Here is a 15,461-nt window from a genome sequence, read left to right on the forward strand (position 1 = left end):
AAAGGGATATCTCACTTACCAATTTGTATCTTAAAAATACTGTAGCAGAGGATGAATTTCATTTTTTAGGGGCGTGTGTGCAGTGATTTTGTTTGCATGGATCTCTTTCTCTCTCTCTCTCTCTCTCTGTGTGTGTGTGTGTGTGTGTGTGTGAGAAGAGTGAGTGGGGTGGGGGCTTTTTCATCTTGTTTTTTAGGCCTCTCAATACTTTATCATAACATTTCATGTTAACACCCTTAGTTTTGGGAAATTACAGCGACTCTCTTCATTTCCATCCCGCTGCACAGACTTTGCCCAGCACATCAGCAAAAATAACTGAACTTTTCGCTTTACTTTTAACTCAGGGTACCCGGCGCGTGCTTGAATTACCACCGTTGCCTTCAGCAGCACTGCAATCCTATAAAAAGCGCTATCAAAAATTGGAAAAAGATTCGAGCAATTACAGGCACGCTAACGTCAGTCAAAATACCCGAAAGGGTGGAGAGGGTTATAGAACTTCTGACATCTTGCTACAGACGTCGAAGATTGAACTAAAATTACTTTCGCGTCGTGTTTCATCTGTACATACATGTCACCGTTTTTGTGCCAGTCACAGTGTTGTACTGCTATTGTTGCAGCTGCTATTGTTACTGCTCGTTTTTTTTTTAACACTGCATCTGTTATTACTGATTGACGATTCAAGCTTCCAAAACTCTGCACCATTGCTATAACCATTGCATGTTAGACAAGACTATCTAATACTCCCAAGTCTACACCCGTTATAATTACCTGTTAGCTAGTATAACACAGATATCATCAAAATCGTCATAATCCTTTTTTGGATTCTGAATATCTGTTAATCCACCAAACATCATGGGTCTAAGCTACAGCACGGCTCTTATTGTGACATTGTCCTTCCATTGCCACTGGTTGGTTTAACCATGACAGAACACGGTCCCTACGCTACTGTCTCTCCCTCCACCACCTAAATATGTCGGCCAGTTCGGAGATAGTGAAGGAGGTGGTTGAAGATTAATCAAGTAGATCCGACTCAGTCTGTGAGTGAGATGAATGGGGCACGTGCCCGTCGTGTGGGAAGGCTTAGCTACGCGTTCATTTCGACAGATCTTGCACAGCGTAAATTGCGCGTGATTTTTCTCCCCCTCTGTAGTTGCTGGTTATTCTGTAGGTTTTCTTTTTTTGTCCTCCGCCTCCCTCAGCGCTCGTCTTATCACCGCTGCACTTGTGCTTGCGTCTCACTGGCTCTGCGATGTCATGACGAACGCTGCCAGCCTCGCAAACAAAACAAATCAGAAAAAAAACTTTGAAGCAATGACACAGTTTTGCTGTTTGTTGCCTATTCTCTTCCGGCGGACAGACGCTACACGTCAATTTGCCATTTCCATGAGACGTCTACATTCAGAGTTTTTATGCTATCAAAGCCTACTTTGTGCGGATTTTCCTTCATTTACAAGAGTTAAGTGCTACTTATATCTGCAGGCAAGGTCCAAGCGAAAGATATGACGGTATTTAGGTGCCCTACACGTGCTACGGAGCCCATGTGCTTTTTTTCTAAACAAAATAACTCATTGCTGGCGACCAAATCAACCCTCGTATTGGAAATAGAAAGGTTTTACTCTGGTTGGTTTCACGCGCAAGGCTGCACACTTGACATGCAGAATATTAATACTGTCATCAAGCGGTTAAAAAGCTCAAACTTTTCTCCGATCAATCAATCAACGCCCTCGAATTCCTCTTTGTATTTTAAAATCCAAACCCGAGTTTCGAGCAGCCTTTTCCGTAAAATAACCCTCAGCTAATATCGCTTTCTGTCATCCATAAACTGTTCACTGGTTAGAGAGTGGTTTCCCCCATGTAAGTAGCCTAAGCTTGAGCAGTGGAGAGCATAGTCTAGGTCGTCGTTATGTAGTGGAGACGATGTGTCATTCCTCCTTCACTTGACAGCTGTAATACTGTGGAAGCGCAGAGAAAATGTTGATAAAAGAACCATTCATACAATAACGTGATTGCAAAGACCGTCAATCACGGCATATATCAATTAGTGAAGGTTCATCTTAAATATCGGAGTCATTGATTGCATTGCCAATGTAAGCCACAGACACAAAAAAACAGCCTTGTGAATTTCTCGTGTGATTTCAACAGTTATGTGTTTATAACCATTAGTTAACAGCACGTTGTGGAGCAGCTTTCTTATTTCATGTACACGATGTCTGTTCCCTACCAAGGCTAGGCAATATGTTCGGCTATTTTCATTGTAATTGCAGATCCTCCGCAAAGAAAGGATGGACTTTTTGCCTAAGATAACAGACTAAATTTCAGAGCGCTACTCACTGCGGCAATGTTGATCGTGGCATCATCAATCTCCACAGCAGAATGCCAGTAGTTAAAATTTGATTGTGCTGGCTGTAGGTCCACAGATCATAACTTTACCCATGCAAAACCTGTCATAATTTTTAAGAAACTTAATCGCCATATCCATCTCTGAGGATAGATGTCTTTTCCGGTGTGCACGTTCACGCAGAATAGTATCCTTAGTCAAGTTAGTCCTTTTTAACAAATACGGAAATCAGTCCATTGTCAGCTCTCGTGGGTACATTCTGAAGAACTCACCCGGTTCCTCGTGGCGTTCTCTCCCTCAATATGCATGAACTTAATGAAGTCCCCCGCACAGTCCATTCCGTGTAATATTGTCGTTTCATCAGTTACGCGTATTCGGGTGGAGTTATTGTAGTCCGGGAGCTCGTTAGGCGCCCTAAGCTTATAAGTACATACACTTTAGACTCTGTCAATGTTAAAGTATACAACTTCGGGTATTGAGCCTGGCTTTATAGACCTAGTGAGGAGAAGGTAGCGTAATCAAGGAAGGTAAATACCCACACGACCCTCGGGTACTGTACTAATTGTCATTCTGTGTGACGTAACGTGGGGCATTTCTACGGGGAGAAAATACTGTGTCTATTTATTTAACAGACACGAGAATCTAATTTCAGACCAAAGGGTATGGGGTTGATTGGAGGCAAGAGCTAGGGGTTGACTTTTTAAAAGCCCTCAAATTGCTTTGGCGAAATTGATATCCGTTTTAGCGTGCTTTTCACCTCTTCTCCTGTTTAAAATACATACTTGTATTTATTCGATTCGAGGACACCGAAATACCTTTCAGTGAGAATGAGAGGATAAAAAACTTAAAGCAATGCGGTAGGAAATACATTTAAGGAATGGTTAAAAAAATAGATGAAAATGGAAACATTATCCCGATATTCTGATTTTTTATGGATTGCATTATTAGATACGGCATCCAGCCTTGTTGGCTGAACGAAATCCAATTTGTTCGGGAAATTAAATGCCACTGATCTGCATGCGAAACAGACTAGCTGCACCCAGATGTTGTTGTTTCAGTATTAAGATTAGTTAATCGGAAAATCACTTATTTTTCAGGGGGATTCAATGAACGTATGTTTTTTTTTTAATTTACAGATAAAAGGAAAAAACCCTCACAATACCAACATCCATGACCCCAGTAAAGGGGCAGACGTCACTTCGTACCATAGCTGAACGTTATCAGATCTTTCTTTTTGTTTGATGCCCCATACAGACTACCCCAAGAAGAGTTGGGGAGATGAAGAAACACAGAAGTCTTAATTTAATTTTCTTCCGCTTAATACATATTCCAGTCACATTTCAACGGATATCACTGAATTGGAAAACTCTTTTTAACCGGTTTAACCTCTCTCTGGGTTGTCAAGTTGACGTGAATCAACGCACTTGTTTTCACCACTTCAATATGGAGTAGATGAGTGGCAATAGGAAAGACGTATTGAAAAGGATGACATAATATACTTCAAAGGTACTTCAAAATTGGAATAGAGTTGTTAAACTAGTAAACATCACATTAACCTTTAAAACTAATTAAAGCTATGAGGTTGGCCCTCTCTCTCTCTCTCTCTCTCTCTTCCTCTCTCTCTCTCTTCCTCTCTCTCTCTCTCTGAAACCAAATGACTCTAGGCCTAAAACAATTCCCCGTTCTCAACAGGACGCAAAAATCAAAGTTTCCGATTTGTATAACCACTACTGTTTTTCAATCAAAGTTACATACATGTTTTTCCATAAAGAAAGTCGTTTTGGCATAGAAGATACCCTAGCTTTTTTCGTAAATAAACACAAGCAATGAGGCTTGGGTGATTAGAGAACAGGATTAACGTGGAGTTCAAGCACCGCTGCTTTTTAATTTGGCTCAACTTTCGCAAGTTATGTGCTAGAAACGTCATGTGTTTCTCAATTAAATAAGCTTGAAATTAGTAGAGAAAAATGAGAACTGACTGTTTTTAGTGGGGTCGTTGTGTCAGCAAGGATTACTCTAGAGATGTTGAACGCTGTAATAACAATATATTTGTCACTGTAGGTAGTCCCCTGTAAGCACGTTTTCCTTCCATGTAGTGTTAAGAAATCTTTTTTTCCAAAGAGCACCACATAAAACGTAGTAGAGAATGTTTTCTGGTACATGGGCTACTTTTTACCATCTTAATATTTCGAGATTTTCGTCAAGAAGGCAATCGTCTGCATTACAAATAAGTAAATTCAATTTAAAATAGGGATATATATTTAAAATAGGAAGTATATTTGATCACCTATCGATATGTGTAGGCCTACTATATGTTTGTTAGGCATTCTCTCTCTCTCTCTCTCTCTCTCTCAACTCATATCCCCATACACCCTAGATTAAAAACCAACAACAGATATTTTTAAAAGATGCATTATCTGTGTTTACTTCTACTGAGGGTACATGTAAGTACTGTATAACTCTTTTTTGAAACTGGTGAATACTATTTTACATCAGACTGACAGGGACGAAGTTTTTTTTTCAGTTCAATCAAATTACTGTTACTACCTAAATGTTGTATAATCTAAACTAGAAAACAAGCATGGCATTTCCGGCTCGTGCGTATATAAGATATACTGTATAAAAACACTATGCCTGCCGAAAGTTCCAAGACACCAATGCCACAGCTCAGCTGCTTATACAGAAACTCTGGATCTCATCTAACGCAATTTATCAGTTGTATTTCGAGAACGCTAAAAGCCTACGGGAACACCTATTTTATAGTCATACTTTTCCGTAAAAGGAAGGAAAAAACAATAAATCTTTGTAGCAAAGCCGTTGTATCAATCTGACTATTAAATCTATCATTTCTATTTAAAAGTTCTAAGATGATCGATTTGGTAACTCATCAAAACTTAAAATGAACTCGTGTTGAACGCTCCTCCGGTGCACTGGTGTAGTGTATCATTTTAATGGCACTACGTACATTCTCCTGCCACACAATAGCACGTAATAAAATTGCTGCTTGGTAATCACTAAGCAAGAAATAAAAGGAGGCGTATTTACTTTACATCAGACTGACAAGGACATGTGTAAATAAGTGTTTTCTAGGCTAATATGGTCTGGGCTTTCTTAAAAAGAATATTCTGTGTGTAGAAGGGTAATATTATGTGATTTTTTTTCCATTTTAATGCTGCTAGTTCAATAGGTTCAGTAAAAAAGAAAAATATGGATATTATATTTTGGTAACGACGCGTTTTCTGCGCTAATTTGTTCGAGCTTTTAAACATTTACATCGAAGAGATTATGTTCTCTATTTCATTTTGATGTAGCTAGTTCATCGGTTCAGAGCGGAAAGAATAGCAATGCTTTTTTGTATATAGTAAGGAACCATGGTGATACACAAAAATATGTAATGACAATATTAACTGCTTTTTAATATTGGTTCAGTTAGTTCGCTTGCTTAGAATGGAAGAATAGTCAGGTTATTATATATATGTATGGAGGTACCATAATGGCCTTTTTTGTATATATTGCTTATATCACTGGTTTGCAAAAAAAAAAAAAAAAAAAAAAAATTGGCTGAAAATATTTATGTGCGCCTGCTGCAACAGCACTGCAAAATTCCCTTATTACAGCATACTTTTCATTAATTTCTTCAATGTGAGAGAGGGGGGGAAGTTGAGGCATTTTTTGCTTCCCTTCTTCATGATGATATTGCGGACCTTCCCGTGTGCGTGTTGTGTAAGGATACGGATTGATTATACACATATTTACTGTGGCTTTTTACTTCGTGTGGCTCTTTTGAACAAATTCATTTATCTTACGCTTCCTACTCCTACTCTCCTGTATTTGAATTCAAAACGGTGAATTGTGATGATAGTATTTCCACTTTATCCAATTCCTTCTTAAGTCTGACTTAAGTTATTCAGCAAAACTGTTGGGCGAGTAATCAAACTTAAGAGAAGGAAATCTGTCAATTTTATGGGAATTTTGACGGCATTTCCGCCAAAAAGTTCTTTATCGAACTAAAAAAACATAAACCGTTGATATTTATGTTGGAATGTCACAGCGTTGTACGAACCCAAACGCCTTTAACTTGAAAAGATAAAATGTGACGAAAAAAAGGAAAGAAAGCTATAACAATTTATAATTTCTAGTTAATGGGTGCCAAAAAAGTAGAACTACTGAAGTTTTTTAAAAAATGGGTAAAAAAAGAAGGGAAAAAAAGCAAGGCAATAAATATTTCAAAACTGATGGGTAACGCAAAAGAAAAAAAACTGACTGTTCTAATTCTATAAGAAATATGTATAAATAGGAGAATATATATTTAAAAAACAGTGGGAACTCTTTTGTCCGACTTCCATATGTTTTCAATGCAGCGTGACACGTGTACCATCCAATTTTGGGATATATTTGATTTGTTCTCGCTTGAGCGCGTGATTGATTTATGAGGCAGTGCCACTTCAAGAACACCGCAGTATCGTTTCAGCAGATGAGCGACATCGCAAACATACCCCCTCACCCTCCCCACTTACTAAAATAACCATGGTGTATACATGTTCAGTGTCTCAGTCTCTGGATTTCGGCCCGGAAATGTGAATTGGCAGTTTAACACGCACCATAGCAATCGGCATTAATAAACTAGAGGTAATATTTCAATTTTTTAGATTGTGGCTCTAGGACCAACCGCGCTAATATCTACGTCGTTTTGAAAACACAGGTGCGTGATTCTCGTTTATAGACATAGCCACAAGATAGATGGATGCCGGGTCAAGAGCAGGGTGTGAGCTGAGAAAGGATTTGTTGACTTTCATGAGGTCTCAAGTTCTATCCATACTAAAGCGGCAGAGGAGGTTCACAACATTAAAATACTTTCCTTAAAGAGTTTCGGAGCGGGGTGACAACAGGAAGAAAAATGGCATGTTTTATGAGTTTCATAAAAGCGATGAAGGAAAATGATATTCTTTCCATTGTGGGGCTATGTGATGGCATTGTATCAAGTCACTGCATTTCGCAAGCAATGATAAAGCGGTGCCAGATCCTGTAACCCCGCCATGTTTACCGCGGTTGCCGTTGGCGAGGCACGTCTTGTGGACATAGCACCTAGATTTGTAAGGAAAGCTACGAAAAAGTAACGAAATTATCCTGTATTTAAGTATTATTTTCGGTGAACAGGAGCACAAACAAAATAAAGATACTCAAACGATGGAGCTGGAGTCCCTAGAGTATCGACAGTTGTCAATATGAGAAAACACCTAATGCATGCTTTTTTTTTAGCTAATTAAAATTCAAAATAGGCACTGCCATTTATATTGATCTGCATTTCTACTGCATCATTTGTATCAAATTTGCATATAGAAAATTTTAAATCACTGTAAATTCTCCCTCCCTCCCTCTCTCTCTATCCCTCTCTCTATCCCTCTCTCTCTCTCTCTCTTTCTCTTACCTGCTGCGTTTTACGTCCAACGCTGACTTGTGTGGTGAGAAGTCTGGGACGCTGAGACTCCTGGTGAAAATTTTATTTTGGCGCTTCCGTGAGTAGTTGGTTACCCTGTAGAAAATAACAAAGAAAATCTAATTGTTTTTTCTTTATAAAAAATGTTGCTTACTTGCTAATTTGTGAGAACAAAACCAGTGTTTTAATAAAAGCGAGAGCTTAAACCTTTCAACTGCTGTTAAGATAGGCTTTATCTGCTATTGCCTACTATACAGTACAACATGCCCAATATTTGGATTATTGTTTTCTTATGTTGGAACCACTGTTGATGTTACTTTTAAATATTTCACAGCCAGAGAGGATAGAATTGAATTTTAAACCATGCATAATATTCGATTTTTGAAAATTTGCAAACAATTAATACCACATATATTTGAAACACTACAATGTAGCTACGTGCACTGCCATGTGAAATTCGCAGGTGTCTAACAAATTAGCTAACAGAAAGCTGCTAAAACATGTGTCTTGTACGTAATATTGTACGAGATCGATGGGGAGATAAACAAAGTATCAGCTGCCTGGAAATTAAAACTGCGCGGTTTTGCCTGCAATAATTGATCATGATTAAGATACACGTTTAATTTTAATCAAAAGAACGTAGTTCACGGCTTTCAAATCTAAAATTTAAAAAAGATTAGGTCTATTCCGGGAATCTTCGGCAATTTTGTAAGAATCACATACAGGTCCATGTATTTTAACTACTTAATACGGTGTTACCAATTCAATGTCCGCTTTCAGTTACGAGAAAGGAAATCCACAGTTCGTCATATCTCACAATTCAATCCTGTCTACAGATTGAAATAATTGTTTCCACAATTCAATTTGAGGCATGGCTCCAAGGCCTCTCCTTCCTAAAAATATTCATTAGTACTACACCTCACTAGGTCTTGTTTTCTGGACTTCATTGCATCTCGGATTGTTGGATATATGGAAACTTGTCCACATATAAAAAACTGCAAGAACTCCGTTTTGGAAATCCAATGAAAAAAATTAGACACGTTCAGCAATTAAAAATATCTACCACCGGTTCACGCGGACACGAGTACGGTCAAGGTCGATTGTCGAGTTACCGAGTTAGTCTCAAGAGGAATCTGAAGGGGTTCAAATCGATGGAATTAAAGTGCACCAATTACAACAGTCGACAAACTAAACTCGGGGCGCTTTATTTCCACTATTGATGAAATATTCGATATTTGTGTACAGAACGGAAATCCAAACAAGGTCGCGGTAGACCACCCCACAAATTGCAGGTGTAACAACTGTATAGGCGAAGGGAAATGTACCTCATTACTTTCACTAAATGAACCCATCGTCTATTTAACAGGAATGAAAATATTTACTGTATCAATCCTAGCGCCTAATTGAGAGTGTAGAATCTCATTGTTAGACCCATGGCCCGTGTTCGGTCCAATCTCTGTTTGGATTTTAGATCACTCTATTGGGTCTGATGAAATAATACAGCAAGATTGAATTTATTCGATAAGATTTTGTATGAAATATGAATAAATTTGTTTCATTATCCCTCGGAATATCACATAAAGATGCATTGATTATTCGTGAAAATAGTCGAAAGCAGGATGTCTATGATAATATACTGTTGGCGCGTATGTTAAGAAAAGCGTGCTCGTGCATTAAGGCAAGTTATCTTACCTATAAAGCTGGACGACGGGGTCCAGGGCAAACACAGGCAAAGTTCGAGGCTCTGCCGTCGGTAACACCCTTGGTAACGCCCCAAACTCAGCACAAGACACTGCGTTCCTTTTCATTTTCGCCACAAGACGACTTTAATCCAAATAATTTGATTCCCTCTTTAGTTCAAGCTTGCTCCGTGAATGTGAAAATTCTCTTCACGCGCTGAGAGCCTGAGCCTCGGGTCGTTATATCAATGTTTTTAATGAATTGTCACATCCCACACTGCCGATGACAATAGGCTGAGTTTACCTTGACGCGTGGTTTAATGAATTCGAGTATCTATTGCTAACTCCCGTTTTGTTCAGGGATGACCCCTTTCTTCAATCTCCTCATTTGGAAAATACTTCCTGCCCTCTTTTGCGATGAAAGGCTTTGTGAAGTTCTTCCCCTGAAAGAGTGACTAGGTTTTAATAGCAGCCCTTCACGGCCGCAGCTCATCGCGTCAAGTCAAACTTTATAGGTTCCAATAATGCTAGCAAACTTGAGGCCATACGATACTGATGAAATTCGCTGCTTCTCAGCTTTGCAGTTTCTTTTTGTTGCCGTTAATACCTACGGCGCCTCGTTTCAAAACCAGACATAGATTTAATTCTTTTCCAACGTCGTATTTTTTGTGTGCGCGCGTCAAGAATGTACTCGCTACAAGTAGTGCGATGTTGCCTGCCGTGTCCCCTTGTCTTCATTGCATCGTGTGTCCACGACTGGGTCAAGCACGCCGTCCATCATGGTCCATCGGTGGTCTGAAATAAAAGCCGAGCGAACGTAAGATTTGAAACAATGAATAAAACGGTCGTATACAGTCTTGGGGCAAGGCTGAGCGTGGTGGGTGTTTCAACAGAGCCAGTCATTTAAGTGACTGGAGCGTGGAAATAATTTGAGGAAAAACAAGAAGCACCTGCAGACTTAAAAACCGCAGATAGCAAGGAGTTTGTGGTAAAATCCGGGGGCAAAATGCATCACTTTAGCGTTTACAAAAATGCGCCAGAAACTGACAAAGTGTTAAACCAGTATACTAGACATACTTTCATATTCTATATAGAAGAATAGTCAGGACAAAACTATAACTCAAAGTCCAGCGAGACAAAACTATATAACTGTGAAGGGTAGGATTTTTTACATTGTCCTTCTGTATCAAATATTCGTATCAACAAAGAAACTTCGGCTATAGTCGCTATTTTAGCAATTCATATTTCTAGTGTATCGCTCGCTTTAAGTGACCCACCAAGCATCACATGATAAACAGTTTTCTGTCGAAACAATTTCAGGATAAATTTCAACCTTTTGTTGAGAACACCTCGCCATTGATGGGTTCTGTCGGGTTCAAAAGACCCTTTACAATTTTGGAAACTCAGACGGACGTCTCACCTGCTACACTTTCAGAAAAGATAGTATAAGGTCAGCCAACATTGCGTGTATCGGAAAAAGTTCAATTCTGTTTTGGCGACCCCAGGTGACAGAAACAACCGAAACAGAACCATCCCTCCTTATGTACTTTAAGATATAATGATGGTGTCTCGCTCTTCCTCCACTTCTTTTTTTTTTCTCGTTTTACAAATGCGAATGTTCGTCATGCCACTTAAAGGGATGTATAAATTACATGAAATATTTATATAAAATAAAAACAACAGTTTGGTAAATCTTATGTCGATTACCCCGAGTTTCAAGGTATTTATGGTTGTAGTTATTCTCCCACTCATAATGGGCCTTTGATGGCAATACTCAGAAACTGAGGGTGCTGTTGATTGAATAAACGAGACAGCTGTGAACAGATTTTGTATTGAATGAAATATTGCCCGCATTTTCGCAAATGATAAATGAATCGTCGAAGAGGGCCATAATTATATACTGTAGGTTTGATTTTGAAAGGCATCGTTTTCTTTTTCTATTGAATGCCTCTTCCTATTTTCTCTATTATTGAGATGCCGCGACAACAGCATCTCTTGAGTTAATAATATCAAGGAGAAATAGCAGTATACCGCATACATACAAGTCGAAGTAAGCTACTTCATTAAAAAAAGACCAGTTTTTAAGTTGACTTTAAGTCTGCCCTTTCGATGTAATATGACCCCCTTTTTAACATTTAGGAGTTATATGAAAAGAACATAACTTGGGATAATATTACATCTGTCACCCAAGGTCAACTTATCACGCAAAATTTCGATTATGAGATACACATGATAGGCCAAGAGAAGAAAAATAATATATTCTGAAGGCGCAAAACGCAAGAAAATCCATACAAATGAAACTTCCATTTGAAAACTGGTATTCAGCATCGGGGTTTATTCTGAAATGACTAATTCTTAACTCCTGAGATCAATTTTGTTATCGAGCTCTTGTCACTTTGGCCTTTACAAACATTATCGACCTGACGGAGAGTTACAATAACCCATGTCATCTAGCGGTAACATTGCATAAAAGAAAGCTACAAATATAAACACTGAAAACAACTGATGATTTATTGGAAAAGGGGCAAAATACCAAAGTTATTCATAATGTTTGACCCCGTCAAGTCACGTTTACTTCGCCTCCATTTCTGAATCCTTCTCCCTTCCCATCTCTTAGACGCGAATTCTAACCTCATGTTTTCAAATTTCACTGAAATTATTGACAATCTTCTGTTTTGTAATATGCAAGTTTTAAAGGAGAGAAAAATTCAACACTAATTTGATATCGAAGAATTGTGAGCGGCCGTAAATGGCACCGAAATTCGTGCACAATTGCTGCCAACGACTTCGTAATGCTTGCACCTGCCTGCATACGCAAACGGGATTTGAAAACACGATGATCCTCCTTCAAAAACTAAACTTGGCATCACTATATTACTTCCTTAAAGAAAACACTGCCATTAAACAGCTATAAATTTATCTATGCAATCTCGCTGAATACAATACGGATTGGCGGGATCCAATTTCATTGATATCTGTCGTTATTTGATGCCTCACCTTTGTTGCCGCTAAAAGATTTACCGCCCGATAGAAATTCAGGATAGGCCCGAAACAAATGAAAAGAGTGATACTTCACACAGCACCTTGAATCTCTTTGTGCATATTTTGTGGTGTTTTTTGCCCAGAATCAACTACCTTAACACAGTCGGTTGTAAGTTAAAGTAACTATTTGCATGTGCCCCATCAAATTAATATAAATACCAAACATAACGTTGTAAATATGCGCAGTGTGTAAACGTTTAAGTTTCTTTATTACAACTGAATGTTATTTTGCAATGCACATCTTGTACCTGTGAGAACATTCGGTCTATCGTTTCATTCAGTCCATGTTTATCAGTCTTTCTCCTCCTCTTCCTCTCTCTCTCTCTCTCTCTCTTCGCACATCTACACGTACTACTGCAACTTACCCGAGCCCGCTTGTGTCTGCGCCTGTCATCTCCACGTGTGTTCGTTTTTGTTTGTGTCGCATGACGCACCACAAGACACACAAATCAATGGGCGGCCACTGGATAATTCAATAAACCCATTGACGTCGAAAACACAATTCCAAGCGGTACGAGTTCGTATCAAAAATCACTACGTCTTTCTCCGGGACTAGACGAACAAACGCAAACCTATTCTAGTTGATAAAGGAATAAACCGAATACCCGCATTGTGTTTGCCGCATGTTACCTTGTATATTGTTACCACAGTGTTCGTTGGTATGACGGATTTTTTTTTTTTCAAAAGGAACACCCCAGTATGTTTTTTACCAACCCTGGAACTGGTGAATACAGAAAAAAATTGAATTATTTAAATTATCCATACGAACAATAGAAATATATACATAGCTTAAAATCTTAAGCGCATCGATGATATTTTAACACGAACGTACTCGCGCTTCCCAAAGGTAGTGAAGAGACCAGTTACGTGTTTCTTTGTTCTATTTTTCATTACGTGTGTTTGCATTACCCTTCTAAATATCACTGGCTGGTTGAAAATCTCATGGCGCAAATCAACATTGCTACAACCCGATAATAAACGGTTCACCGCGTAAATGGTGACGACAGTGCGATAAAAACCAATATTCATAACAATACCTGTCTTATCTGGTCGACATTTTTGGTCAGTTTCAGATGAAATGAAAATCCGTGTACAGCTCTACGTTCTTGCCCTGTTCGCCGTATAATGCTGAATCACTGCATGGGGAGACTACCAGAAAACCATACACTGAATATTTAATAATTCTTTCTTTCTGATCTTTTCTATATCATCAGCTGCTGCTTTATACCGTTCTTAATTGGTTTTATTGTAATGGTACTCAAATATTTATTGCTTTTTATCTCCATTTTGATCAGGTAATGGCTTTGCAATATAGCACTTTAGTTATTTAGATAAAGTCCCAGCAACTGAGGTATGAAGTGTGTCACTTAATAACAAGGTACTCCCCGAGTTTAAAAGTGCTCTCTTCAACGCCCCAAAAGCTTAAAACCTATTGACTTTTACCCATTCTTTGCTGCACGTGAGTTAAGAAATCCAGACGCCCATGTAGATCACTTCTTTATTGAACCGGTCAGTTCTAATAGGTTTTCTTATACATAGACGCAGTTTCATTCACAGTGAGTGACCCCGTGTAATGTAACGTCCGAGTGTGGACAGCACCCAGCATTCACTGGCCAGAGTAATCTCATCAAATCCTAATATGCAGTGTCATGATACAATATTCATTTTCGGTTAAAACGCATCATGGTGGTCATTACAGTCATTAAATCTCCACCATGCGCCTGGACAAGCAATTTGAGAGATGGAAGTAAACAGCCATGAAGATTGAATCTTCACACTTCTATATACCAAAGGCTCGTGCACCTTGGCTTCAGGGTCGGAATCAAAACATAACCAGCACGTACCGCGGTGTTTGTTCTGCGCATGCAATCAATGTATGTACACAGAGGGGTGAGACATTGTATCCGTCTTCTTATACGCATCATTACTGTCATCGATTTCATTGTTGTCGCTGTTGACCCGTGGTATAATTCCACGGCGGTTATTGGTAAGTAGTGTGAAAACACGTCATATGACAGAGAGTGGTTTGTTATAATAAAGTCTCGCTATTATATGTATATATATATGCGATATTATAATTAAGTTAGAATTTACGTAAGCAGCGTATATGATTTCATATCACGCGACACAGCACTGGTATAGAGAATTTTTCTTTCTTGTTCTCCTTTACAATAATATGAAAAATGTTTCTGGTGACATCGTGATAAGGTTTACTGGAATCTCAAATGCCCTTTTTTAGCACAGTTTTGATATATATACGTATACAAGAGAAAGATAGAGACAGATTTGTACAGTGCCGAGTAAATATCTATGTTCAAAATTGAAAATTAATATTAATAAAAAGAAACAGGAGAAACACGACAAAAGAAAACACGCCAAAGTTAAAAACAAGCAATGCACTATTATTTATATAAAAAGTGTGCCCCCTGGTAGCGTTCGAATATTGAGGACGAATATCTAACGCTTTTTTTGTTGTTATTGTGCTATTGTTCTTGCAACGTCGGTTTTTCTTAAAATAGTTATGTAGAGCCTCCAGAAGTCTCGACGTCTTAAGTTTTCATTACTATAGTTTTAAAGGCGCCTTAGGTCCATTTCTTGATTGTATGTTGATCGTTAAACAATTTTCCATTGGTTCTCGGGTAAGTTTTTCTTCCTTCTCATACTTTGAAATCGATGTTACTTCTTTTGTTATTTACAATACATTATCAGGTTTTGACTTCAATTCCGGGGACATCACCTCTGGAACCATTTGCATATTTGTCTCTAAAATATTTGACTGCACTCCAAACGGCGCGCCTTACGTAGTTTTGATTCAGTCATGTGGTAATGTCATGCCCAAACTTTTATGTAAATATACAGGGCAAATATCTCCCGGTGCCAGTTACACGACAGCCAAAAACCAGCCCCATGCAAAAGCAATGAATGCCAGGGTAAACAAATCGATGAAACAATTGCGGAAGTTATT

The 15,461-nt window shown here is 38.6% G+C and overlaps 1 protein-coding gene across 7 annotated transcripts in view; it reads right to left on the reverse strand.

The window, feature by feature from the left end:
* Positions 1-13,007, reverse strand: part of LOC106167835 (protein inturned) — a 29,779-nt gene extending 16,772 nt beyond the window's left edge. For 2 of the 7 annotated variants that reach the window (XM_087007802.1, XM_087007801.1), the window contains exon 1: positions 769-2,736. In XM_087007802.1, the coding sequence (XP_086863928.1) occupies positions 769-854 (86 nt within the window). In that variant the 5' untranslated portion in view covers positions 855-2,736. Of the gene's footprint in view, positions 1-768; positions 2,737-7,766; positions 7,872-9,467; positions 10,344-12,861 lie in introns of those variants that run through there. The other 5 variants (XM_087007797.1, XM_087007794.1, XM_087007796.1 and 2 more) reach the window with 5 other exon arrangements.
* Positions 13,008-15,461: the final 2,454 nt, after the last annotated feature.

Source organism: Lingula anatina, chromosome 3, assembly GCF_051362555.1.
Source record: "Lingula anatina isolate TDL-2025a chromosome 3, LinAna3.0, whole genome shotgun sequence".
NCBI classification, from domain to species: domain Eukaryota; kingdom Metazoa; phylum Brachiopoda; class Lingulata; order Lingulida; family Lingulidae; genus Lingula; species Lingula anatina.